This window comes from Ziziphus jujuba, chromosome 10 (genome assembly GCF_031755915.1).
Source record: "Ziziphus jujuba cultivar Dongzao chromosome 10, ASM3175591v1".
Lineage (NCBI taxonomy): Eukaryota > Viridiplantae > Streptophyta > Magnoliopsida > Rosales > Rhamnaceae > Ziziphus > Ziziphus jujuba.
This window is the reverse complement of record NC_083388.1, coordinates 1838919-1863210: the sequence shown is the minus strand read 5'-3', so window position 1 is coordinate 1863210 and position 24292 is coordinate 1838919. Positions and strand designations below refer to the sequence as shown.

The 24292-nt window shown below is 34.7% G+C and overlaps 4 protein-coding genes across 12 annotated transcripts; 1 reads left to right on the top strand and 3 right to left on the bottom strand.

The window, feature by feature from the left end:
* Window positions 1-224: 224 nt before the first annotated feature.
* Window positions 225-10734, top strand: LOC107432920 (uncharacterized). Of its 7 annotated transcripts, none has more exons than XM_060812221.1 (3): window positions 225-373; window positions 485-647; window positions 7751-10734. In XM_060812221.1, exons 2-3 carry the CDS (start codon window positions 487-489, stop codon window positions 9702-9704), a joined length of 2115 nt encoding a protein of 704 aa, XP_060668204.1. In that variant the 5' UTR covers window positions 225-373; window positions 485-486; the 3' UTR covers window positions 9705-10734. The 7 variants fall into 7 exon arrangements, 6 of the variants coding, with proteins under 6 accessions (XP_060668204.1, XP_060668205.1, XP_048323857.1 ...); XR_009634504.1 differs by having other exon boundaries at window positions 285-647; window positions 7751-10331; window positions 10365-10734; XM_060812222.1 differs by having other exon boundaries at window positions 285-647.
* On the bottom strand, window positions 10511-14520 carry LOC107432921 (4-diphosphocytidyl-2-C-methyl-D-erythritol kinase, chloroplastic). 2 transcript variants are annotated; one of them, XM_016044137.4, is made up of 11 exons: window positions 14129-14519; window positions 13898-13993; window positions 13678-13746; window positions 13387-13491; window positions 13247-13303; window positions 12928-13128; window positions 12085-12177; window positions 11894-11993; window positions 11373-11472; window positions 11066-11151; window positions 10511-10731 (listed from the first exon to the last, which is right to left on the bottom strand). In XM_016044137.4, exons 1-11 carry the CDS (start codon window positions 14303-14305, stop codon window positions 10631-10633), a joined length of 1185 nt encoding a protein of 394 aa, XP_015899623.2. In that variant the 5' UTR covers window positions 14306-14519; the 3' UTR covers window positions 10511-10630. The 2 variants fall into 2 exon arrangements, with proteins under 2 accessions (XP_015899623.2, XP_015899624.2); XM_016044138.4 differs by lacking the exon at window positions 13387-13491 and having other exon boundaries at window positions 14129-14520.
* An 863-nt stretch (window positions 14521-15383) lies between these two features.
* LOC107432916 (anaphase-promoting complex subunit 8) lies at window positions 15384-21673 on the bottom strand. Of its 2 annotated transcripts, XR_007239054.2 has the most exons (5): window positions 21514-21673; window positions 20626-20932; window positions 18013-19263; window positions 17710-17890; window positions 15384-16457 (listed from the first exon to the last, which is right to left on the bottom strand). XR_007239054.2 is itself a non-coding variant. In XM_048467902.2 (4 exons), exons 1-4 carry the CDS (start codon window positions 21597-21599, stop codon window positions 17801-17803), a joined length of 1734 nt encoding a protein of 577 aa, XP_048323859.1. In that variant the 5' UTR covers window positions 21600-21673; the 3' UTR covers window positions 17460-17800. The 2 variants fall into 2 exon arrangements, 1 of the variants encoding a protein (XP_048323859.1); XM_048467902.2 differs by lacking the exon at window positions 15384-16457 and having other exon boundaries at window positions 17460-17890.
* Window positions 15526-16519, bottom strand: LOC107432910 (hydroquinone glucosyltransferase). The gene is made up of 3 exons (XM_016044118.2): window positions 16258-16519; window positions 15913-16205; window positions 15526-15774 (listed from the first exon to the last, which is right to left on the bottom strand). The coding sequence occupies exons 1-3, from the start codon at window positions 16517-16519 to the stop codon at window positions 15526-15528; spliced, it is 804 nt and encodes a 267-aa protein (XP_015899604.2).
* Window positions 21674-24292: the final 2619 nt, after the last annotated feature.

The following is a 24292-nucleotide window of genomic DNA, read 5'->3' as shown; positions in this document are numbered from 1 at the left end:
AATCTGACTATTTATGCCTATAGAAATCTGTAACAAAATTTGAATCAACCCAAACTTTTTTGTGATTAAAGAATCAAATACTGCCGAAGAAAAAGAAAGATAGGATCAAACTCACATATAAAAATTTTAAAATACGTAATATGTAATTACTAATTATTAGATTTATCACAGATTAATTACGCACTTAAGGAAAACGTACGAAATATTTTTTTAATATTATTTTGTTTTTGTTTTCTCTGCTTAATTTGCCTCTCTTCTCCTTCTTGTTTTTTTTACCTCTTCATCGTCTTTCATTCTCACTTGGGTTGGACTATTCTGCAGCGGTTGAAAACCACGCGTCTCTTAAACAACAGCGGAGTTGTTGTTCTCTGCAGTTTGTGATCCCAGTTTTGTTTTCTTATTCCTCCATTTTTCTCTGCTATTTAAAGCTTGAAATTTTGATTTTTCTTCTCCTTTTTTTTTTTTTTTTTTGTTATTAATAAAGATATGGGTCAGATTCGGTTTGCTGTGTTCCAAGAGTTGTTCAGCAAAATCCTTGTTCTTCTTCGAGGAAATTCAGTTGCTGTCTCTATGGTTATCTATGAAATCCAGTGTTGTCTCTTAGTGCTGAAAAACCTTCCCTGTCACAAAAGTATGACAATGAGCAAGTAAGATTCCTTACTTTTAAACTTGGTTCTGGATTTGTAGCATCAATTTACTTTTCATTCCTTTTATCATGGATTAATTTGGGCGATTAATTAAATATGCCTGTATTGATTTGGAGAGTTGTAGATGAATGATTCTACACGTTTTGCTCAAAAGAAAAGAATAGTGATTTGATAATGTTCCCTGGTGTTTATTTATTTTTAAGTGTGTCTAGGGTTCCGCCCCCTGTGTTTTTATTTGTTCTAATTCTTGATTCCTTATCTTTATGGAGTTTGAATTGTCACAGCTTTCATTAGCTTAGCTTTGAACAGAATATATCTCCTTTTTATTTCTTTTGGTATTTATCATTTTAATTTTCCCATTGACAATGACTTTGTTTATTTATTTATTTACTTTTATATTTGGGGCAATTATAGCTACTTCTTGAAATAGTGTGTTAATGATGTTATAGTTGAAGCATATATATGCAGTTACCACCACGATACTTTTTTTTTTTTTTTCTCCTCCCAATTGATTTAATTTACGTTTTATTATATTGTGGGGATACCTTCAACATCCTTCTTTTACATCATAAGGTATTAATGTTCGATTGTGTAAATATATGAATATGTATAGACACGTGTTTTGGAGTTATTCCCATTTTTCCACCTACTTTGTGTGATTTTTTGCGAGTGAGTGTTTTCTGCATCTAGAATTCTTCTGCTATTTTCAGCTTTTGATGCACACTATACATGGCTTGCCATTTCCTTCCAACTACTTTCTACATATGCAAATGAAGTTTCGGACTTAAAAAGACAACAACATAGTTACTACTTCACTACGAAATCGAGCACACCTTTACATTCTTCCCCTGTAATCTTCAGCTGATACACAAACTCCATACATTGTTAGCCCACAATGTAATATCATCTAGCTTAGAAATAATTTCCTCCAAAATGCCCTATCATAGAATATATAATATAATAGTATCATATGCTAGAACTTCCACCCTGTGCTGCAGTAAAAAACGCACCACTAGAACAGCAGATAAAGGCAACTGGCATTAAAAAATATGTACCATGGCTCAACAATTTTATGCAAGCTAACACTACAATTTTGAAGTGAACGAAGTAGTGCGTACTCATTCTAATTACTACATTTCAACAAATAAGTGCTATTTTATTTGAATTTTAAAATCCTAATCCCAAACATCCACTCTTCACTGCTCTGTTTCGCTCATGTGAGCTTCCAGCTCTCCTTCAGCTTGAGAATATTCTGGGTGCTCCAAGGCAGAGTTTGAAGGATGTGCAAGGCATGCTGGGGCACTCTTGGAGGCCTTCCACTCCATTACCATCCACTGTCATTTTTTGCATTCTCTATCTTATGGTCATTACCAACCATTGATTTCCTCTGCATCATGGCATTTTCATATGCTCTTATTCTCTGTTCCTTTAGTTCTTGAGCTTTAGTTATGGTTGTTTTCTTGTGTAATTTTAGTAAATGATGGGTCTGTGAGTTGTTGGAATTTTATTCATGTATTCTTCACAAAAAGAAATGCTCTTTCTCTGGTTCTTGAATTTTTTACTTATTTATTTATTCTTTGAGAAGAGAAATTGCTACTCCTTGGCTAGTGCAGTTTGTTGAACTCAAAGACAGCTTTACTATCAATAAAGTAAGTGACTGCATAAGAGGTCTGATAATTGGCTCTTAAATATTGTTATTATGAACGTGCCTGTGCTGCTTTTAGATTCTCAAATGTATAACAAATCTTCCTTTTATGCTTTCTACTGTATTAATTACATACCTTTCGGTTGCTGTTACTTTGCAATGTTCACTGAGCTTGACGGTGGCAACTTTTGAATAGATGCCCTTTTATTGAGACACTGATGATGGAACCATAGAATAGCTTGCTTGTTAGATGTTGGTGTGAAAATTGGATAAGTTGGGGAAATATTTTTTTTTTTTCCTCCTTTTTGTATTCCTGTTCTTCATATGGGGTCAGGTCTTGGAATGACTTCCATTTTTGCAAGATGGGGCTCGGGAAGTTTCAGTTCCTTCCATGCTTACACTGTTTGACAATGCACAACACAATCACACATTTTCTCTACTAGTGGTTGGGAGTATATATTTCCAAATTAAGACTCTGCCACAGCACACTTTCTGTGCCTATGTGCTAAAGCTTCAGTGCTTGCAATTGTTTTGGACCAGAAAGTCCAGGTAGCCACGTTGGTCAAATTATGTTGTGTGTGTGCGTGTGTGTGTGTCTATATATATATCAATACTTTTTTGCCATTGTCATGTGGAGAGGAGATTAGAAACAAATTGAGTTCACCAAGGACTCTTTCTGTAGCATGTGCTGAGAACAATTGCTTAACCTACTTTACTCTTAAGATGCATTTTAAGTCTGAAACTTATTATTTAAAATATATGTAATATATTATATCTTTCATGTGTGTGTGTGTGTGTGTATATATATATATATATAGGTCTTTTTACTTGCCTGAAACTGTTAAATATATTCCATAATTCGCTTTCAAAGGTTACCAATATTAATATCCTTGACCATTCTTTTCTAGTTGTTTGTTTTTTCGTCATGTAATTTATATATTAGGTGGTCCGTTCATGTTCCATTTTTTTTTTTTTCATTGCTTCCAAGTTCGTGTTCCTTTTGACTAGCAATATGTGCGTCAGTTGCATCAGGGCTCAAAGTATGATTGGATAAGGTTCACTGAGAATATATAGTATAAGCTAAAGCTTCATGTTTTTATTTCCAACCACTAGGAAAATAAAGAAATAAAGGGTCATGCACCAACTAGTTAAAAACTAACAGTTTTTTTATTTTATTTTTTTATTTTTTTATGAATTTGTAATTTTGGTTTAAATAATGGGTTTTGGGCTGTTTTTTATATCTGTTGTAAAAATTTGAAACTATACTTTGGCATGTTTCCCACTTAGATCAGCGTAATCAATCAAATATTTTTAATAAATTTAGTGGAACAAATTATATTTAGTTATATTATATCAATTCCATATGTCAAAATACATAACCAGATTAATCTGTTAATGAAATAATAGTCAAAGAGGGACAATTCAAGATTTTTCAGTTTGGGAGAAAGCCTAACATGCATAATAGTTAAGGAGACCAAAAAAAAATGTTGTTTATTTATTAAAAATATTGATATGAGAAACTCCACATTGAGATTTTTTTTTCCTTTTATTTTTATTTTTTGGTCACAAAATACTAAATTTTAGGACAAAAAAGAAAGAATCCTTGAATTATAGCAGCTTTTCATTTTACCCCTAAATAAAGGAAATAAAAATAAAAATTATAACATTGTCTCAAGAACTATTGTTTTTATGTCAAACTAGTAATCCAATAATTTAATGACATTTAAATAGTAACAAAAATTATGGGAGAGTATATATATATATATGTACATATATATTAAAAGGAATTATGAGACAATATGGTTTTTTTTTTTTTTTTTTTTTTTTTTTTTATTGGACAAAGTGTAAAACTTATAATAGTTTCATGGAGCAAAATATAAAAAGTTACAAAAGGGTAAGTTTCTTTAATTTTATGAGCTTATTGTGGTAACTTATTAATGTTCAAAGTGTGCTTATTATTTACTCCATTTGAATGTGTTATTTTTTAAATTGCAATTGTTTAACCACTGGTGGTAGAAAGTTATTTTTTTTTATTATTTTTCTTTGGGGTTCATATTTATTTTTTTAATTATTAATTCTTTTTTCATATATGCTTAATGAAAGTTTTAGAACAATAAAAAAAATAAAAGAAAATGTCAATATTTTATACAATATAATATTATATAATAATATAATTAAAAAAGCTTATGCCAAAGCAACAGACAAGACAGAGTCAGGACATATCTGATCGGATCTGCAAAGAAGAGAAAACTGCCTAACGCCTAATGCATGCTGGAGGCAGTTTTTTTTTTTTTTTTTTAAATATATAAAATAATAATAAAAAATAAATAAATAATTTGTTTGTTTTTTAAATAAATAAAAAATCTTTTTTAAGGAAATATGTCAGGGCTCCGGACACGTGTGAATCATGAAAGGCGGGTGTGAAAATTATAAAAGGGAGAGAGAAACCAGAAACGGTTAAAATAAAAATAAAAATAAAAATGTGGGAAAAATTTAGGAAACAAAGTAAGAAAATACAAGGGCGACGAGGCAATCTACTATCCTTCCGTTAATAGAGTTTTTTTGGTTTTTATTATCAAATCTCTCTCTCTACGTCTCTCTCTCTCTCCTCTTTTTTTCAAAACCCTAATTCTATCGCTCCGATTCAGTTTGGGCCTCGAAATAAAATCTCTCTCCTCTCTCTCTATACATATATATTTCTCTCTCTTCTCTCTCTCTCTCTCTCTCTTTGTTCAAAGGATTACCCATTTTCAACAGCGATTTCTTGATCGATCACGCTCTTCCGTCTGCATTTACAGGTTGGTCTCCTTTTCTCTCTCTTCTTTGTCTCTCTCCTCTCTGTTTCTCTGGCTCTTGCTCCGATCAGGAAACGTTTTGTATGTGTTCCATTAATTTCGTCGTGGTTTGCATTCTCGGCGGTGAAATCGGGAAATTCGTTGGTTTCTTCTAATCACTGAAGATTGAGGGGATTGAATTGTGAGCGGATTTTGAGGTTTGGGAATTGGGCAAATGGGTTTTTCCTTCATTTGCGATTTGGTTTTCTTTGGGTAATCAGCGGATCTTTGAGCGCCGCGGTAGTATGTGTGATCCGAAATGCTATCACATTGGTTCTTGGCTTGTGGATGATGATAATGATAATTCCTCTTGAGTTGTTTTTTTCTTAGGGATTCGGGATTAATGTGGATTTTCTCTTTTCATCTTTCTTCGATACCGTATGTTTGGACAAGATCCATAATTGGGTTGTTTTTGGAATTGGTGGACCAGAATCACGAGGAATTTCGTGCTACCTCCCATGGTTTATGACCGGAACTGGTCTGGAGTGTTGGTGATAGTCCGCTTGGTGTCTTAGGCACAAGGAAAATTAAAGAATTGTGTAATTTAATCCGTATAAAGATGAGAGAGATGGGTTCATGGCACCGATTTTTGATTCGGATAATTAGTATTACGACTGTTAAGGTTCTTGGAGTTTAATATAGGAAGGGGGGATGACCATTAATTTAATGGGCACAGATTGATCTCCATTCTGAATAGTAACATTTGGTTTTCCATGCATTGGGTTCATGTCCTGCTTTCCTGTGATTGTGGACATTGTAACTTATTGATTGAAGGTGGCTCTATCTTGTTACCAGGATGTTGTTTCTATGATAGGTTTATATTTTCAGTCCTGATATTGATATCCAACCACACACGAAACTGACAATTATGCATGTTATAATTACATAGAACTCACTAACAGGGCTAAGTCTAGATATATGAAAATAAAATTAAGTTAATTAGTTGTGGATTATTATCATCAGTTAATTGTCATGTCAATCTGCTGCTGTATTTGTTTCTACATCAGTACGTTCAAATTCCTGACAATTATACGTTATTGTAGTTTTCCATTATATGTATTTTCCTATGTAAATTGGGGTTGGGGTGGAGAAACTGTACTAGTTCATATGTTGAATCCAGTTTGGGGAATTGAATTTAAGCATGTCTATGAGATGTTTATAGTTGTTTGATATTTGTGCATTTATAAGCCAAAAAGGTTGATTGAGTTTTTGGCATTACATGCTTTGATATTCCTAGTCACAATCTTCTAACTCATATCTAAAAGTTTTCTACAAGACTCTGGTTTTCGTGTGGAGAATTTTAAAATGGCTTGGCATATATTGCAAATACGAAACATGTGTACAGAAGGCCTGTGGTTGTTTATTTGCTTAGTTTCATAAGAACGTTGCTTTGCTTAAATAAATCGAGTAATTTTGATGATCCTTTAGAAGTTTATGGTCTTGAATCATGCCATGTGTTGTGAAATTTTTGTATATTTTTGGATAGTTATGTTTATGTTGTGTTCTTAGTTAATGTAGTACAGAGGCAGAGCATTAAGAGTATAGCCACTTAGATGATAATTATGTGACTTGTTTGTTCAGATAGGTTATGCTTATTCTAGCTTTGTGTTTCACTGTTTATTTTACTCATTTGCTTTCTAGTACTTTGCCCATATTTTTTGCAACAGATAATTTTCTTTATGATCTTGAAGCTTTTTTCTTTTTGCTTAAGTCTTTTATACTAGAACATACTCTTTATTTAGTTATTTATATATTTTTCAAATTTTATATGGTTGATAATTGATTGGTATTCATTTGTTTGGTTGATTGCTTAGTCTGTTACTTTTTTCCTGTTTTATTTGTTCAATCTTCTGTAGCATGAAGTAGGTTTAGGCAACTAGAAAATTATGAGCTTTTGAGTAATGTTTTACTGGGGAACAGAATATCTGAACCTTTGGAGGTAGCACTATTTAAATCCCGGAGGTAACTTTTATTTTAATATTTATGACCTTGTTGAATAAGTATATATGAATATTAATACTCTAATTTTTTATTGAGCAATTTTCTGAGATATACATTTAAGCCTCACACCTAGTTCAAGGATGATAGGACATGTAGGTCAAATAATATTTAGGACTCTCTACCATATATGTGATGGTTATCGTTATTTATTGGTTTTTTCTGTTTTGCCTAGCAACTTGTGCTTGAAATTATCTTTCAGTTGTTGGAATGCTTCTTAAGATGTTTGAATCTTGCAAAGGAAAACAACACTTCACTGAGACTATTTCTTAATTATTACTATAAGAATGATGATTCTCAAGCACCTATGACTTTCATGAGTTACTGTACTTTTTCTGTGATATTGTTTCTTTGTTTTCAACGAAGCCCTAAATTTATGTTTAGGAGCCAGCTCTGTGATCTGTAAGCTGTTGCAATACTGATTCTTTCTTTTTTCTCTCTCTTTCTCTAGATGTGTGCATGCATCAAATATTTTTTATTTGCTACACTTTCATGGTAGATGGATGGTTTTAGTGTGAAGCTAATGATGTTTCATTTAGTGTGAAGCTAATGATGTTTCATTCTAATTTTTGGCAAATACTATTAAACATCAATCTAAAGTAATTATTATACCTTAAACAGTGCAGAAATATGTCTCCAGCATCAAGATCTAAATCAAAGGATAAGAAAGCTAGCAAGGAAGCCCAGAAGGTGTCTTCAAAGCCTTCAGGACCTGCTAATGCTGGTAATGGTATACCAGCTAGTGCATACAATCCACTTTTAGGGACTTTTCATACTCTTGAATTGTCATCAGCACCCTCTACATCTCCTCTTCACTCTAATGGTCGTTTCCGGAACATAGATGACACAGATGATCATTCCGGTGGCTCGCTTACAACTGGGATTGAGTATGATTCTGTTTCTAATAATGGTAGCTGGTCTGGTGAGTCAGAAGATCACAAAGATAAGACATCAAATCCTGCAGCCCGGCAGGAAACAATACCAGGAGCTGACAATGACAAACGAGAAAAGATCCGTCAGAAGAATGAAAGAAAGCATCAGCGGCAGAAGGAGAGACGAGCTCAGGAATTACATGATAAATGCAATGGCTATCTTATGACAAGAAAGCTTGAATCACTGGCTCAACAGCTTGAGGCAATGGGATTTTCACTTGATCGTGCTACAATGGCTCTTATACTGAATGAAGGTAGAGTAGAAGAGTCAGTTGCTTGGTTGTTTGAAGGTGGAGAAGAAGCCGATAAGCACAGGGATCCTGATCCAAGTGGGGGCAACATAAAAATTGACATATCAGAAGAGCTTGCTCGAATTGCAGATTTGGAAACAAGGTATAAATGGTCAAGACAGGAGGTTGAAAGGGCTGTTGTCTCCTGTGAGGGTGACCTTGAGAAGGCTATAGAAAGCATTAGATTAGCTAAACAAGATCCACCTTCTGGTTCACCTAAGCCAGAAGAAACGGGCGATCCTCCAACTGCCAATGGCAAGCTTTCAGTTGGTGTTAGTCAGAATTTGAGGTCGCAAGCAAAATCCAATCCTCCCCCTACAATACAGCAAAGAAAGGATGAAAAAGATTTTAACTACACAAAGCAAGCAGTCACAGTTTTAGGGTCTTCAGAATCTGCAAGCAAAAACCTGCAGCCTCTGAAGAGAGTTCAACCAAAGATGGAGTGGCCAAAACCTCAACAGCCAGCAATGCCAGTAGAGAAACGATGGCTGAATGCAGGATCAAATCCTTCTGTTTCCTATTCTTTGGTGTCACCTTTACAGGTCTCTTCATCACCAGCCAAGACAGAAACTCGCTATGTAGCAATGGGAAATGAAATAAAAAACCTTCAGACTGGAACAGTGAGGGAGCCAGTTATTGTAATGCAGCGTCCCCAATCTCTCAATGCAAAGCAAGCTCCGGCTAGTATGAGCTCAACACTTCCTGGAACAGCTGCTAGTTGGTATCCTTCTAATAATGTTGAAGCTATGAGGTCCAGTGGCTTCTTGCCTCAAATTCCGAGTACTAGAAGCCTCAGTCCAAACAAGCTGAGCTCAAATCAGATATACCACCAATTCCAATATCAACAACAGCAACACTTTGTTCCTGGAAGCAGCCCTGGGGATTCCCCTGGATCAAGCCGAGGCAATGGCTTGTGGAGTAGAACTGGGACATCTCCGACACTATCTGCAGCATCCTCCCTTGGTCTATTTTCGGGGGTGGGTTCAGCTGGATCATCAGGGGCATCTTCTCCCGTAGACTGGAACACCGGTAGCTCAATGCGGGACTTTGATTACAACAACATAGATTGGACTTTGGATAGAGGTTCGTCAAGGCCCAATGGACTTTGGCTGGGGTTGACCTCTTTCATGAAGAACAGCCCAAATCTCTACGAGTCAAAAGCTTCTAGGGTGGGGGCTCAACCTGCCATGAGATCAGCTTCCACTAATGTGAATGGTGTTTCCATTGTGGGACTGCAGGATGGTGGAGCTGCTAGAACTGAAACATCGTCGTCTGGTTCTCGGGACTGGACGTCTCCGTTTGAAGGGGAGGATCTGTTTAGCTTGCCCAGGCAGTTTGTTTCTTCTCCTTCTCTTTAGGCGAGGAAGTATTTCAATGAATAATAAAAAAAGAAAAAAAAGACAAAAAAAAAGAAAAAAAGACAAAACGGACGTGCGTGGATTTCATGTTGGTGTTGGTTCTAATGATGCTGCAGTGTTGATTGTTGGTGGATCATCTTTAGTGAAAAAGCATCTAAAAAGTCCTTTGCTTAATTTTTTTATTTCCTTTTGTGCATTACATTTCTGCATATCACAAGTGGGGGAAAGATTAAGAATAAAAGAGCGTTATCATAGTAACCCAAGGCAAAATCGCATTACTAATTTTCGATAATGGTGCATGAGGATGAGTCAGGGGGTTGGAGTACATTGGATTTTATTTGATCATTCTAACGAAAAGGAATTTTATAAGGGAAAAATAAAAAGAAAAAAGAAATATTTCGAATTGAAATGTATAAATACAGAACCAACAAGAGCAAGAGACGATTTCGTTCTAGTGTAATTTGCTAACAACGATTTATTTCTTCTGAAGTTTTCCACGACCATCAATAAGTAGAAAACTAAAAAATGCCACTCATCCCTACCTGGCAATTCCAATAAAGTAGCGGTATGGACGAGAAGTGACATATATACGCTGGTATGGATGAGAAGTGAGAAAGCAGGGATGAGGTCAAATATACTCTCAAACCAAGCAGGCATGAGGTCAAATATACTCTGTTTTTCAAACCAAGCAGAGTATGGATGATTGAATATTTTCCCCACAAGAAGAAAGAACATTGATTGTTGATTCTCATACAAGGGCAAAAGCCTAAAGCGATTTCATTCTCAATTCATTTATTCAATACTAGTACCGCTTCAATTGAGATCTTCATTTATTTATTTTTTTCACGGACAGTATTTACAAAAAAGAAAAATAAGTTGGAAATTGAATGGATAAAAATGTCCATCGTGTTTCCTATGAGGATGCATTACTCAATTGACTGGGAAAAATCCGTCTGTGGGCTAGAAGCAGTTTTTGAAGCAGGTTCTTTGTACCACTCATTTTCTTCACGGGTGAGAAAATTGGCCTCTGCATAAAGGAAGAAATTCCAAAGGTAAAATACAATCATCTTAAGCAGCCTTCACGTATTTGAAAAATTATTTTATTTTTAAGTTTTGATTCATGGTGTTAACCTTAAACTACACCAAGAAAGCAACATTAGAAATTTTCATCGCAGCAACTCTTAAGGAAAGAACTCATCTATTGAGAATTTTTCCTTTCTATAGTGGATCTGATCCTAAGCTGAACTTGTGGTTCATTGCAAAGTAGAACTTGTGGTAGCATGATATAAATCATCCAAAATTTTAAAACAATTTTTTGATACCAAGTATGACACAGCCAGACATTAGTAGGAGAGACTGACCTGACAAAAATACATCCTTGTATTCATCATCATCATAAATGAACTGTGGAGGATCAGGGGAACCAATCCCAACAATTGTGCTTCCACTGCAGCATGAACAATAATATGGAGATGACTAATACGCAGAAAATAAAATAGACTAAAATGTCAATATCTCATGATAATTAAAGTCTTTAATGTGAGTAAATTAACTTTTGAACTGAACTATGCACATAAGAACAATCTGAAGAAGCTTAACTGAAATCTAACGTCCCAACTGCAAATTTTTGGAATATAAGCTGTCAACACAGGGATTCAAGCATTTTACCTCCCAGACATAAACACAGCATCATACTGTCCACGACTTGCAGCGATTACACGCTGCTTTAATCTTTTAAGAGATGGAAGAACTTCAAATGCAGGAGGCTCTGTGAGTAAACGACAAATAAGAAAAAATGTATGTCAAGCAATGCATGGATAAGAGATGTCATTATTGCAGTAAGAAATCTCATTGTACCAACAACAAATTTCTTGGTTTGGTACAACCAACTCTGGCAACACTATAGAGTGAGTTCAAAATTTTGCATTGTAAATTTAAACTGTCATTTAGATTCTTTTGACCTAGAATGCCAATGCAAACAATGCGTAGCTACGATATTTCAAATTTTGAGTACAGGAAATATAAGTCAAAATAAGAAGCCCATTTGAATGTATCTGATCATGTAAGCATGAAGTATGTTACAAAGTAGTGCTATACAAATTAACTACAAGTAAGGATAAGAAACACTGGAAAAAAGGGAAAACAGGGAAAACAAATAGGTGTGTTCAACTTTTCTGAATGAAACGTACCTAAATCATTGATACAAACATCTTGAGTTATTCCATCCCTTGAGATTTTCTCTAACAATGCCAAAGGATCAACCTTACTGGTGTTATCCAGCCTGAGGCGCTGAGATATAAACAATCTTTATAAAAAAGATGGTGGATGAAAGAAATAGGTGCAAATAATAACAAATTCGCTAGCTTTAACCCTGTATTACCTTATAAACTTCAGCTGTTGAACATGCCTGCTGGGGCTTTATGAGAACCATTGGAATGTCTAAGGGAACAGGAGGGAGAATGTTCTCAACAACCTGGACAACCAGATGAAAATTTGAGAATGAACTATTACATTTAGGATTAAACAGCAAGCAAGTTCAGCGGTACACTATACTTACTAGAATCTTTCCAACCAAATGCATATGCACATATGTGCATTACAATAGAAAATGAGGTTGAAATGTCAGCATAACCACTCATTCTTACACAGGAAAAAAAGTATCTTTTCTTGTCTATGAGAATATGATATGGAGAAAAGGTTTCTCTTGTCTAAAAGATCAGAAGAACATAGATGCTGTAGAATGGGACAGCACAGCAAGATAAGAAATTTCTTAGACAAATGGTACTTCAAGTTAGAATGCATAGTGTTGCATGTATGTGTGCAATTTAGGGAAGAGTACCGCTCAAAATTATATAATAGTCACTGAAACTGCTCATGGCACGACCCCTACCAATGCAAGTAATATCCCATGGATTCAAGACCTCATTGTAGGCCCATTCTAGCGCCCGTACAGCTAGGATGTTTCTTGCCATATTAACACGGTGGGTAAGAAAATACAAGCAGTGGCATAAAGTTTCAAGGCTTACTCTCGAAGCATCATATAAAATTGATGTCCTTGGTGTCCCCAAGAAGCAAATATCAAACAGATTAAAAATTGGATTTTGTGTGTTTCTACAATCAAGCAAATATCTCCTTAAAGTTACAAGTTTGTTTTCTAAAGATGAAATTTTGAGAGAGAGAGCACAAAAAACCTCAAAATTAAATTTGTAAGATAAAGACATACCTCACCTCGACCGGTACAATAGGCAGCTCCTTGGGAGAAAAAGAAGGGAATATCTGAACCAATCTCACTTGACCATTCTTGGAGTTCCTTCTCTGTAGCACGACAATTATTGAATTGATTTGCTGCCCACAGTGCAGTTGCAGCATTGCTGCTTCCACCACCAAGCCCCGCTCCAGTGGGCACCCTTTTATCAAGATGAATCTGCACAGATTTTCAAGTGGAATATATATATATATAATGAATTAGTAAAAAATAAGATATACATTACATATAAAAAAGATTCAAAATCATGCAGGAACTAATCGCATTCATTTCTTACCCAGAAGAAATTATCGGTACCAGTTTTCTTCCTGTAAAGGTTAAGCGCCTTAATAATCTGCAGAAAGAAGAAAGCTAATGTTTGATTTATGCAGCACTAGAAACACAATGGAAACAACATATGCATATTGATATACTAACCAAATTTTTATCATCAAGGGGTACTCCAGACACATTGGTTGACAAAACATCCTTCTTTTTTGATGGTGACAAAGAGAACTTAATTATATCTCCAAGGCTTATAACCTAAAGGCCAAAAAGGGTAAAATGTTTGTCATGTTAGACAACATTTTGGGGCTATAAGGTGACCCTAACATCAGACAAAATAAATGCATAAATTTTTGAACTTGCATATCACTTATGCCTTAGAAGTTCTTGGATCATAACGAAAATTACCGGGCAGCAGAAAACTTCAAATTACGAGGAACTTACATGAAACAGAGATGCCAAATCATGAAACCCATCTTCCCTTTTGTTAGTTATTCTCAAGAAAACATTTATCTGCGTTCATCAAAAGAAAGAAAAATTAAAAAATTAAAATGCATTAATCTCCATCACACTGACCTATCAAATTAAGAATAAGATGGAAAAACCTAATTATCAGGAAGTAAAAGTGCAAATAACAATCGAATATGCATATATATATGTACACCTTGCAAGGCGAGAACAGATTAAGCCTTGAAAGAGGCGCATCCTTGTCCACCACATCCGCCAACTTGTTTATTCTTTCATCAGGATCATATACTATCTAAATCCCACCAACCAAACCCACCAACATTTAGAAACGTTAAGCGTCTTAAAGATATTTAAAACTTTCAACGACAAGGAAAAAAGAAACTGCAACCTTAATTCAAAGCTTTTGAGAAATATAATAAATCAATACCTCTATTTGTCTTCCGGCAGAAACCCTGAGTTTTAACAATGGGCTTCTTTCAAATCTTGACCTTGAGCTGAAAGAACAAAACCCATGTGAGGTGACGGAAGAAAAAGTGCTGCACCTACTGGAATTGGATGAAAATTGGAGGATATGGTTGTGACAGAGGATATGAGAGGAAGCCATGGATAAGCTAGGAAAATCTAAGGGAGCAGAAATCAAGCTAATGTCTAACTAGTAGGTAGTTGTAAATTTGTGCACTTTTTTCCTTTTTTATCAATTTCAACAAAGGGAACCAACGTTTTTCATAGATGGTTTGTCCTGTTCAATCGTTCATGTTGGACTCTCTTCCTAGATACAGCATATTGGACTCAAGAGGGGTGTGAAAAACACCTTGGAAACTTATTATTTTATATATATATATATATATATATATTTTTTTTTTTTTAAAAAAAATGGAAATCATTAAATTGAGAATAGGGAATTTTTAAGACTAGGTAATTAAATATAAGATCTATTATTAGTTGAGTTGCTTTTTAAGGATAAAGTTTCTCTTTTATTATAGCTAGGCTTATATTTTCTTGTATATGTTTTTAATAAAAAATGGGTTATACAATATTCCTGCAAAAGGTGACAAAATGAGTATCTTATCCCCAACCTATTTCCTGATTGTCTCCTAAACCCCAATCCATTTCCTAGTTCTCTACTAAAGCATTTTTCTCTGGTCTCTCAATTTTTGATTCCCGAATTGTTTCTAATCATTCATCAGAAGTGGGGTTGTGGCCTCATTTCAAGATTGAGGAATAGGGATTGAATTGAGAATTGAATAAGAAAACATTCTTTTTCAAATTAGAATTAAGATCTGAACTTACTACGTTGTCTACATTCATCTCCTATAATAATTAGAGGGTTTGTATTGCGATCATGATGAAGTAGCCAGGAATCTGTACTTTATTATTATTATTTTTTTTAAATTTATTTGTTTATTTATATTTTTAACTCTATGACACGAAATAACACCTTGTGATTCATGAAAAAATTATATATGAAGGCCACTTTAAGATGCTAAAAAATTTATTGGATAAAAAAAATAATTTGATGACTCATCAAGCACTTCGATTTCGGATTAATTATCTAAATAAACAATCTCAATTACTCTGCATTCCACCAGTTTAACTTTTACATTTTATTTATTTATTTATTTTTGTCTTTTTAAGGACAGGCAATAATAATTTTATGCAGATTCATGGTCTCAGGAAATTTTCATTTCGTTTGCCTTTATTCGTCTTGCTGATTTGTATACATATGAGGCAAAAGTTTGCAGTAGCAAGAACTCATGGGGAATTAGTATGCAATGCTAATTCAAACCATTCTGTAACCAAAAAGATTATCCCTTTTATTCAATATTAAGTAGCGTTCCATATTTGAGCAACCTCTGCAAGAGATTTTGTAGAAGACCCTTGATCACTCACACCCAATCTTGCTGCTTCCTTGAGCTGTTTAATGCTCTTCCTAATCAATTCCCCTTCTTCTCCTTCAATCACTTCCCTTGCATACTTTGCAGTATCTTGGTGCCCAACTAGCCCTTTCTCATTCATTTTGACTCTCAGTTCCACTTTCAGATCATCAGCCACCAACACTGCGTTCATCTTTTGCTATGCAAAAAGTGGCCATGCAATCAAAGGCACTTCATGAACGATGCTTTCCAGTAATAAGTTCCACCCACAATGGCTTCGGAATCCTCCAGTTGAACCATGGCTTAAAATCTCCACCTGAGGAGCTCAGTTTGGCACCAAAAGCCCGACTCCTTTTGTCCTCTCTGCAAACCCTTTTGGCAAAAAACCATAGGCATTGCCAATGCAGCTTATTTCTTCACTGTAAAAGCCGATATCTGAGGCTTTTTCATGGGGGCTTCTCACTACCCAAAGAAACCTCTGCCCACTGAATTTCAATCCCTTCGCCAACTCGTTTAACTGCTCAGTTGATAGTTTCCCACTACTTCCAAACGACGCCAACAACAATGACCCATTTGGCTGATTTTCCAACCATCTCAACCACTCAGACCCATCATCGACATTAATGGAAGCTCTTTGTATCAGAGGTCCAACAGGGTAAACAGGGGAGTTACCAAGCAGCACTTTTTTCTTTCAAAGCATCGAAAGCAACTGGTTCCAAATCCATGGAGCTGTTGACTATGATCCCAGAAGCAAGAGAAAATCTCTTGGTCGTGTGAATAGCCCACTTGTAGGACTCGCTTTTCCTGTCATGAAGAGCGTCTACAAGGTCAATTCCATGGACGGGCCCACATCCTGGTATCTTGATCGGCTCATGTAAATCCCTGCACTCGCAAGAACAGGTTTCATCAAGTTTTGGAGAGTAAAAGATCAAAGACAAGACCATCGCTGTCATGGGGAAGAAGACGTAAGGAGGGTCACCGAACTCTTTAGCTATATTAAAGCAATCTAAGCCAAACACGTCCACGATGAGGGCGACCAAACGGGTTGACTCAGTTATGGCTTTGAGTTGGTTCTGTAGAGCAGCGAGGGAGCCAGTGAAGGTGAGGGAGATGATGGTTTCGAAGGTTGAATCATCAGGGAGGTCATGGAAGCTTATTTAGAGGAAGAAAAATGAAGGATACGGGTTGTGGGAGGGTTTAAAGGAGCTGTTGTTGGGGTTTCGAGGGTGGTCCGCCATTACTGAGAATGAAGATGATGGTGAAGTTGTCGTGGTGGAGGAGTTGTTTGGCGAACCGGACAAGAGGGATGAGATGGCTTATACCCGGAATTGGAATGAAGACTACGGATGGTGGTTTCTGGTCATGGGTTGCCTCTTCCATGGCAGGTTTTGGAAGGTGGACTTGGTTTTGGAGAAAGATGGATATTACAGGATTCAGATTTCCATTACCATGAACCAAGTTTCTTTCTGAAATGGTGTTTTCATTTTTCTTTTGTTCATATATTTGTTGGGGTCCATTATATGTATCTTTCGTAAAATACTAGGGACGGCTTTGTACGGACTTGGAGTGAGGGGGTAGTTGAATCAAATGGTGTGAATTGTCTAAATCAAACACCAAAAGAAAATGGGGTGGGTTGGTAATATAATCTTTCCCTTTAATTAAATTATTTTTTATTTGGATTAACAAAAACAAATATTGGCAACATTCCAATTACGACAAAGTCAATAAAACTTAAATAAGCATTATGTATACAGCCATGTAGACAACTTTGGAGAATGGTTCCATGATAACATTGACATATTGTCGATTCTTCCTAGCTATATATCCTTGCCAAGAGAACTGATTTATAGCAAGTACTTACAATGGTAAACTTTAAAAACAAAATAAACAAAGTTTCTTCCGATTGGTCCTTTAAACAGTTGCATTAACATTCAACTTGTTATGGTGTCTCATCTCCCACATTATATCAATTTTTTTATGTATTAACGATATAATGGATATACTAAGAAATTAGTTTGTAGGCTATATATGCTCTGAGGAAATGATTCTGAGTCTCAAACTCTAGAGAGCAATAGTACAGATTACAAAATTACATGTTTTGGACAACAATCAAAGAAATTTTCAACTTTGATACCTTCCAAGCCTTCTCTTTGGCTGTTGATTTCCATTAGCCCGAAACTGGCAGAAGCAGAGGCGTACATTTAATGTGCAGTAGGGAGACAACTTCAGGGAGGAAAGTGTTCAACATCCATAGAAGGGAAACTAGATTGTCCTAGTCTCATTCCTCGTAGTATATTCTTTGCTGTTTCCTTTTCCTGCACACAGAAATAAAATCAAATATATGCTTGTTTTCAAGAAACTTTAGACATAGCTTATCTATTAATCTAGAGAAGATATAAATATATATATATATATATATATATAAAATAAAACTCACTGGGCCAGTGTAGTCCAGAAGTCGGGTGCAATAAACCTCAGCATCTTCAAATCTCTTTTGGCCTCTGTAGTATTGAGCTAGAAAAAGCAAAGCTTCAACCATATTTGGTCCTTCCCTCTCTTCAGTTTCCATCCTTTCCAAATCCTTCTTGTAGTAAAAAGCTGCCTCTTCAAGTTGTCCTAGCTCGCAGTGTAGCTTTGCTAGCTGGTGTAGTGCAATTGCTTCCCTGTCATTACAATTAACTGCCCTTTTGTAACACTTGACTGCTTCCTCGAGCATGCTAAGCTGTTCAGTTTCATAACAATGAGCCATGGCAATCCACAATCGAGAGTCATTTGGCTGCAAGAAAACAGATTTCTTGAAGTAATGAAGAGCATAGAAGGGCATGCCCATCATCTCATAAGCTTGTCCTAATCCATACCATGCTCGATAATCACATGGATTTATATCTACAGCACGCCGATAGGCATCAACAGCAGCTGGAGTATTCTTCATTTCAACAAACTCATGACCCATAAGTGTCCAAGCAGACAAATAGTTTTTATTCAATTTGAGTGCCCTTTTAAAATAAACAACTGACTTCTCATGCTGCCCTTTTAAACTGTAATAGTTGCCAATAATGCAACAAGATTCAGGTCTATATTTATCAGTCATAAATACCCTATGGGCCAGGTAACTCAGGGCAGAAAAACACTCTTTTGCATAAAGCACGTTGGAATACATATCCATGTCTTCAACTCGATAAGGGTCATTCCTTAGAAGTTCTTCAAAAATTGCTTCAACCTGTTCAAATTCCCTTAAACTATATTTGGCTTTTGCAATTTGAGCCTGAATGTAATTGCTAAAACTGAAAATACTCTGCAGATATTCATATTTTGCCAAGGCTTCATTTTGCATCCTTAGCTCTTGGTATGCGCTGGCAAGAAAGAAGTCCTTCATCCAATGGCTATTGAGATTAAGGCTGTTCAAAATGTCAACTGTAGTGCATAAGGACTGCAACTCTGACCAGGCACTCCAGTTCCAAGGGTAGCTATTCACAGATTCCACAAGAACAATACGAGCAAGATTCTCACTGCCTTTCTCTTTGAGCACAAGGCCATACAAGTATAATCCAAAAGGATCAATTGTGCCATTCTTTCTAAGTGTCGATAACTCCCTCTCCAGAGCAGCTATTTCACGGTTAACAGCATCACTCTTACCTAAGGGCCCCTCCAGCTCTATCATTTCTTCCTCTTTCCGCTTTTCTCCAGCCTCCATTGAGTAATAACAAAAGAAGAAATATATTAGTCCTTCCGGATATGTAAACGGCTCAAAACGGTAATTCAATCAAACTGAATGGCCATTATGACAAGCTTCATTACAATTCTAGAGTTGTAATTGTATCTAATTATAGAAATTAAGATCTTAAAGCATATTTTCAGAAGAAAACGAGGGAAATAGTCCATGCAGTATGTTTCATGAGATTGTGATCGAAGAATTGGAAGATTTCTTTAATTTTGTGGTTCATTCGAACTGGAAGTTATTTCTAAGCATCATGTTCAGCATGCTAATGAAGAAGCCAGCCTCTAAAATATTTTAGGTAAGATGAGTTTGGATGGACTTCTAAAAGACCATGAAAATAGTAAAATTTTGTATTCAAATATAAATATTAAGAAAGGCACTTTAAATTCATCTTGGAACGTTTTATCAATGAATTTCAGGAATTAATTTATCTATAAAACATAAATATAACATCAGTTAAAATCTAATTCATGCAACATAATATTTATAATACTATTTTCTAGAGCTTAATCGGCAGACTTAAGGTTTCATCAAGTGGGTTTAGAACTCTTCTAGGGATGCAAAGCAATTCTCATGGACTAGGCTCTCTCTCCAACTTCAAATTCTGATTTCTTAGAATCAACCAGCGCTTACATTTCTTACTGGGGGCAGATTTTTGTAGATCCAAAGGTAGGTTGCTTCCGAACATTAGATAAGCTACATTGGGGATTTTTTTTTTTTTTTTTTTTTTTTTTTAATTTTCCTTTTCACAGTACTTAGTAAACTAATAAGGTTTTGTTAAAACGTCTTGGGACCAACCCATCAAAATCTGATCAGATAACTTTTCCAATTGAAGTTCTTTACCAATTAAACTATCAAAGGGACTAGCCCTTCTAGTGCTGAATCAAGTTCATTTTCTATCTAGAACATGGATGAAGATAGTGTTTTCCGTCTAGTGTTACCATAAGTTTGATCTTGTATCCTGAGATTAGTTATAGCATAGTTTAAAAGTGTAGGTGTCACTGAAACAAAACTATTTGAATTAATTTTATTCCAATTTCATCACCAACAACCAGCATCTCATTTAAGCTCCCATTGCTTCAGCTTCTACAATATATATCCCTACTAAATCAATAAACCAGTCTTCACCAGAAAATACCCTTCTTTAAGTCTACTTCTATCAGTACTATACTCGACTTACGTTGACAAAACATAATTGATGAACAAGCACAAATTCTACCAAACCAACTTACATCTCATCACCTATAAATAACATGAAAAAGATAACTCTAATTGCAAATGTTGAAGCAAAAATAAAAAACTATAAGATGACTAGAAGAGTAAGCAAAAAACCAGATAAAGAGCATAGCAGCGCAAGAACACGGATTTCTTTCCAATCTGATCCCGGAGCACGTGTGCAGCCCTTCTGTACTCTCGGCAATCAAAATATGTTTTGGCCAAAAGGTAAAAGTCACCATCCACGACCTCATCTTCCTCCATTACTGGAGTAGATACATACAACACACCAGAAATCGGTGTTGAAGTGCTCTCATTGGTATGGAATCTGCGGCGGATGCTTGAGCTTCCTCGTTGGAATCTGGTGTTTGCAGGAGTGAACTTTGCTGGGTCTTGCTCAATACCCACCAGCTGTTCTGCCGCCCTGTAAAAGGCACATTTAACAATCCAATGACTGTACAATCAAATAATTCCCAACAAATAAAACCCAACTATGAAAATCAAATCAGCATCAAGTAGAGGTTAGGTTTAAGGTCCATTTGTTTCCTTTACTCCAAAATGCAGGGACATAAATCAACAAATATGGGATATTTTTCTAACCATAGAAAAATTAAAAGAGCTGATAAATTGAGCTAGACACAGCCATACAGTTACACTTGGAAAACGAAGAAGAAAACAAAAAAAGCTCGAAATATAATTTCTTTCATGATTTTATCAGATTAGACAATCAAGATTTTGACTTTAGCATCAAATCAATCAAACATACAAAGGCCCATGTTGAAAAACAAACAAGCAAAAAAAAAATATTAATAAAACAAAAGCGTTTGAACCTCCCATTTTCTTACAAAAAAGCAACAAAAATACTAAATAGTTGTTTTCAAAAGCGCACCCCCCCCCCCCCCCCCCCCCCAAACAACAAAAAAAAAAAAAAAAAAAAAATTCCGTTTTGAAGGAGTTACAGACGAAGCATAAAGAAGAACATTTTGCGGGTTGAGAAGAGGGTACCATTTGGAGGCGGCGTAGAGGCAACGATCACTGAGCTGACGAATCGCAGTTCGAAGCTCGTTCCGGCAATTCTCTTTGGAGCTCATCCTTGGCTCTGTCTCTCACTCTCGCTCGCTCTCTTTGATTTTGCTTTCAAATCAAAACTGTGGGCGCCTCTAACGTGCGCCGTGTTGCTGGGGGGTGATTTTGAGTGGCCCACCACCAGTAATTTATTATTTAAATAAATAAAAAAAATAAAAAAAAAATTAAAAATCTTAAAAACCTAAAATCTGGCCGATATAAAGTTTATAAATTAAATAAGGTAGTATGATTATGATATGTGCAAGTGATCTACATTTGATAATTTAGAATTTTCTCTTTATGAAATTTATCTAGATTCATATAATAAACAAACCATTTTAGATTAAAATACGTGAAAACCAATCTAAAAGTTCATTAAGAGTTAATTTCAATTATAAAGAATCCTTTTTTATCAATATATATATATATATATAAGAATCCTTATAATTACTATGTAATTATATAAACATATATTTTTAAATATCAATTATGTCATTTAAAAACAATTAAATATAAAAACAAATGAACATTCAGAACCCGAGGAATAGAGAAAAATGTAATAATAATAATAATCAATCATAAAAAATGATTACTATCAACTAGAAAAGGCAGGAAATCCTAACTAAATTAGCCCCAACAATCAAAATTAGAACCAAGTGAATTTATTAAAAAAATTGAAGAGAGCAAAGTTATGCAGGAGAAGGAAAAAAAAAAATAAAGGAAAAGAAAATACTAAAAATCTAAGTGGTCTTATTGCAACCTTTTCTCGGAAAAACCTGTGGGGAAAGCCAATTAAAGGAAAAAGAAAACCAAATTACAAAAATCTATAATAACTATTATCACTAATATCTTAGAAATGAAGACTGTAATAAAATAAAGGTAATTCATAAGACAAAAAACTGTTTTAGACAAAGCATTGCTTAGACAATGCATTCGCGTGTTGTCTTCCTTGAATATATGAGACAAAACATAGGAAATCCGAGGGATAAAATTGAAACAATTGAGTAGTCACCTGGCTTTATATTTCCAAAGGATATGGCTAGATCTTTTAGAAAGCAATGGAACTACAAAAGGAGGAATTACATTCAATCCACACCTTGGAACAACCACAGAGTTGAGCACATTCCAAAATCGAACAATAATAATAATAAAACAATAGTGGTAATTTTAGAATTGTATCCTCTCTCCTTAAAAGCAATAGACATTCGAAATAAGGGAATGAACTTTTAAACCTAATAATATATACATCAACATCATGTGATGTATGTGCTTTTTTTTTTCTTTTTTTAAATGATGTACGTGCTCCTCATTGGATAAGAAATATTGAGTATCTTAAAATTGTAGACAATCAATTGAAGAGAGATTGCTTTACTAAAAAAAAAAACTAGTTAATACTAAAAGAAAGTTTTGGCGCAGAGATGCGAGATGGTTAGAGCAAGTGCCATGATAGGCTAATTCAAGCTTATTTGTTTTAATACATTTGAATCAATAATCAATTTACATACAGATAAACAATGTATCCTCTATACTACCTATCAAAGGCAAAAAGTAAATTCCATTAGATGCCTCGAATATTCTTTGTAAATTAGTGTTTTTACGGATAAAAATTTTGCATGTTCAGGTATGTGATACAAAAATTAAAACAATGTAGAGTGTAAATTTGCAATATTGGTCACTCATCAAACTCAATCAAACTTAGAACGGATTGCATAAATTATGGTACGAAAAAAAAAAATAATAAATGAAAGAAGACATCTCGGAATCATATACATGCAAGAAGAAATTGATAAAAATAAGTAGGCATTTGGTTAGAAAGCAAGGCTACAGAAAGCTTTCTTTCGCTACTGCTCTGAGTTTGTTGGTAATAACATTTTCCCAAAACAAGCTCCTGGACTTTAGATGATAAAATAAAATAAAAAATTAATTAATTAATTAATTAAAAAAAAGATGAATAAATAAAACGAAAGAGAATAAGGTAATTTCAGAATTCTAGTAGTTAACCCCAAAAAAAATAAATAAATAAATAATTCTAGTAGTGGTTAATCAAAAGAGATGTTAATGAAGGAATATTTGTAGGCATTCTATACCTCTGCCTTTCTACCTCTGTAAATATTTATAAAACAATAAGAAATCGAATGTGCAATACTTTCTCACTCTCGTTATGTTCGTTTAGTTTGCAATCATATATATGAAAAATGCTTATATGAAGCCAGCTAGGATCTTAGTTATCTTAAGGAGTATATGCAAGGTGAGTAACATTTTCTTCTTTCAAACGTGCTACCCCACATTTCTCATAATTCTAGAACTTCTTTTGCTTTTTTTGATTTTTCAAATTTCATTCATGTAAATATCTTTTTGACCAATATTACAGGTAAGGAAAATCTAAACATTAATTTAAAGTTAGTTTTGAGGCTTAACTACCCTATCAAATCCTCTAGTTTAAAGGGTTAACGATGGTACTTTTACCTCTAAGTTCAATAGGATGGCTCAATTGATTTTCATTTTTTTTTTTCTCCCAATTGAGTGATTCAATATCCATTTGGTTTTAATATGGAAGTCATTTTCAGTTTTATCCAATTGAGATCCTCAACTTTTAATAATGAAAAGTTTGATCAAAATAAATGTCTTATTATAAATCCAAAAACACTATTAACTTAAGAATATTAAAAAAAAGGTTTAAAAAAACAAAATACTCTATTACATTGATTAACATGGCATG

Coding starts and splice junctions, on each gene's coding strand:
- LOC107432910 (XM_016044118.2), bottom strand. CDS start 16,519: ATGGTCTTGTCTTTGATCTTTTACTCTCCAAAACTTGATGAAACCTGT. Junction 16,206..16,257: donor CGATGCTTTGAAAGAAAAAA/GTGCTGCTTGGT, acceptor TGATACAAAGAG/CTTCCATTAATGTCGATGAT. Junction 15,775..15,912: donor CAAAAGGAGTCGGGCTTTTG/GTGCCAAACTGA, acceptor CTTTTTGCATAG/CAAAAGATGAACGCAGTGTT.
- LOC107432920 (XM_060812221.1), top strand. CDS start 487: ATGGGTCAGATTCGGTTTGCTGTGTTCCAAGAGTTGTTCAGCAAAATC. Junction 648..7,750: donor AAAAGTATGACAATGAGCAA/GTAAGATTCCTT, acceptor TAAACAGTGCAG/AAATATGTCTCCAGCATCAA.
- LOC107432916 (XM_048467902.2), bottom strand. CDS start 21,599: ATGAGCTCCAAAGAGAATTGCCGGAACGAGCTTCGAACTGCGATTCGT. Junction 20,933..21,513: donor CTCTACGCCGCCTCCAAATG/GTACCCTCTTCT, acceptor TGCCTTTTACAG/GGCGGCAGAACAGCTGGTGG. Junction 17,891..18,012: donor TTCTGGACTACACTGGCCCA/GTGAGTTTTATT, acceptor TTCTGTGTGCAG/GAAAAGGAAACAGCAAAGAA.
- LOC107432921 (XM_016044137.4), bottom strand. CDS start 14,305: ATGGCTTCCTCTCATATCCTCTGTCACAACCATATCCTCCAATTTTCA. Junction 13,747..13,897: donor ATCTGTTCTCGCCTTGCAAG/GTGTACATATAT, acceptor TGATGAACGCAG/ATAAATGTTTTCTTGAGAAT. Junction 13,492..13,677: donor ATTTGGCATCTCTGTTTCAT/GTAAGTTCCTCG, acceptor TTTGGCCTTTAG/GTTATAAGCCTTGGAGATAT.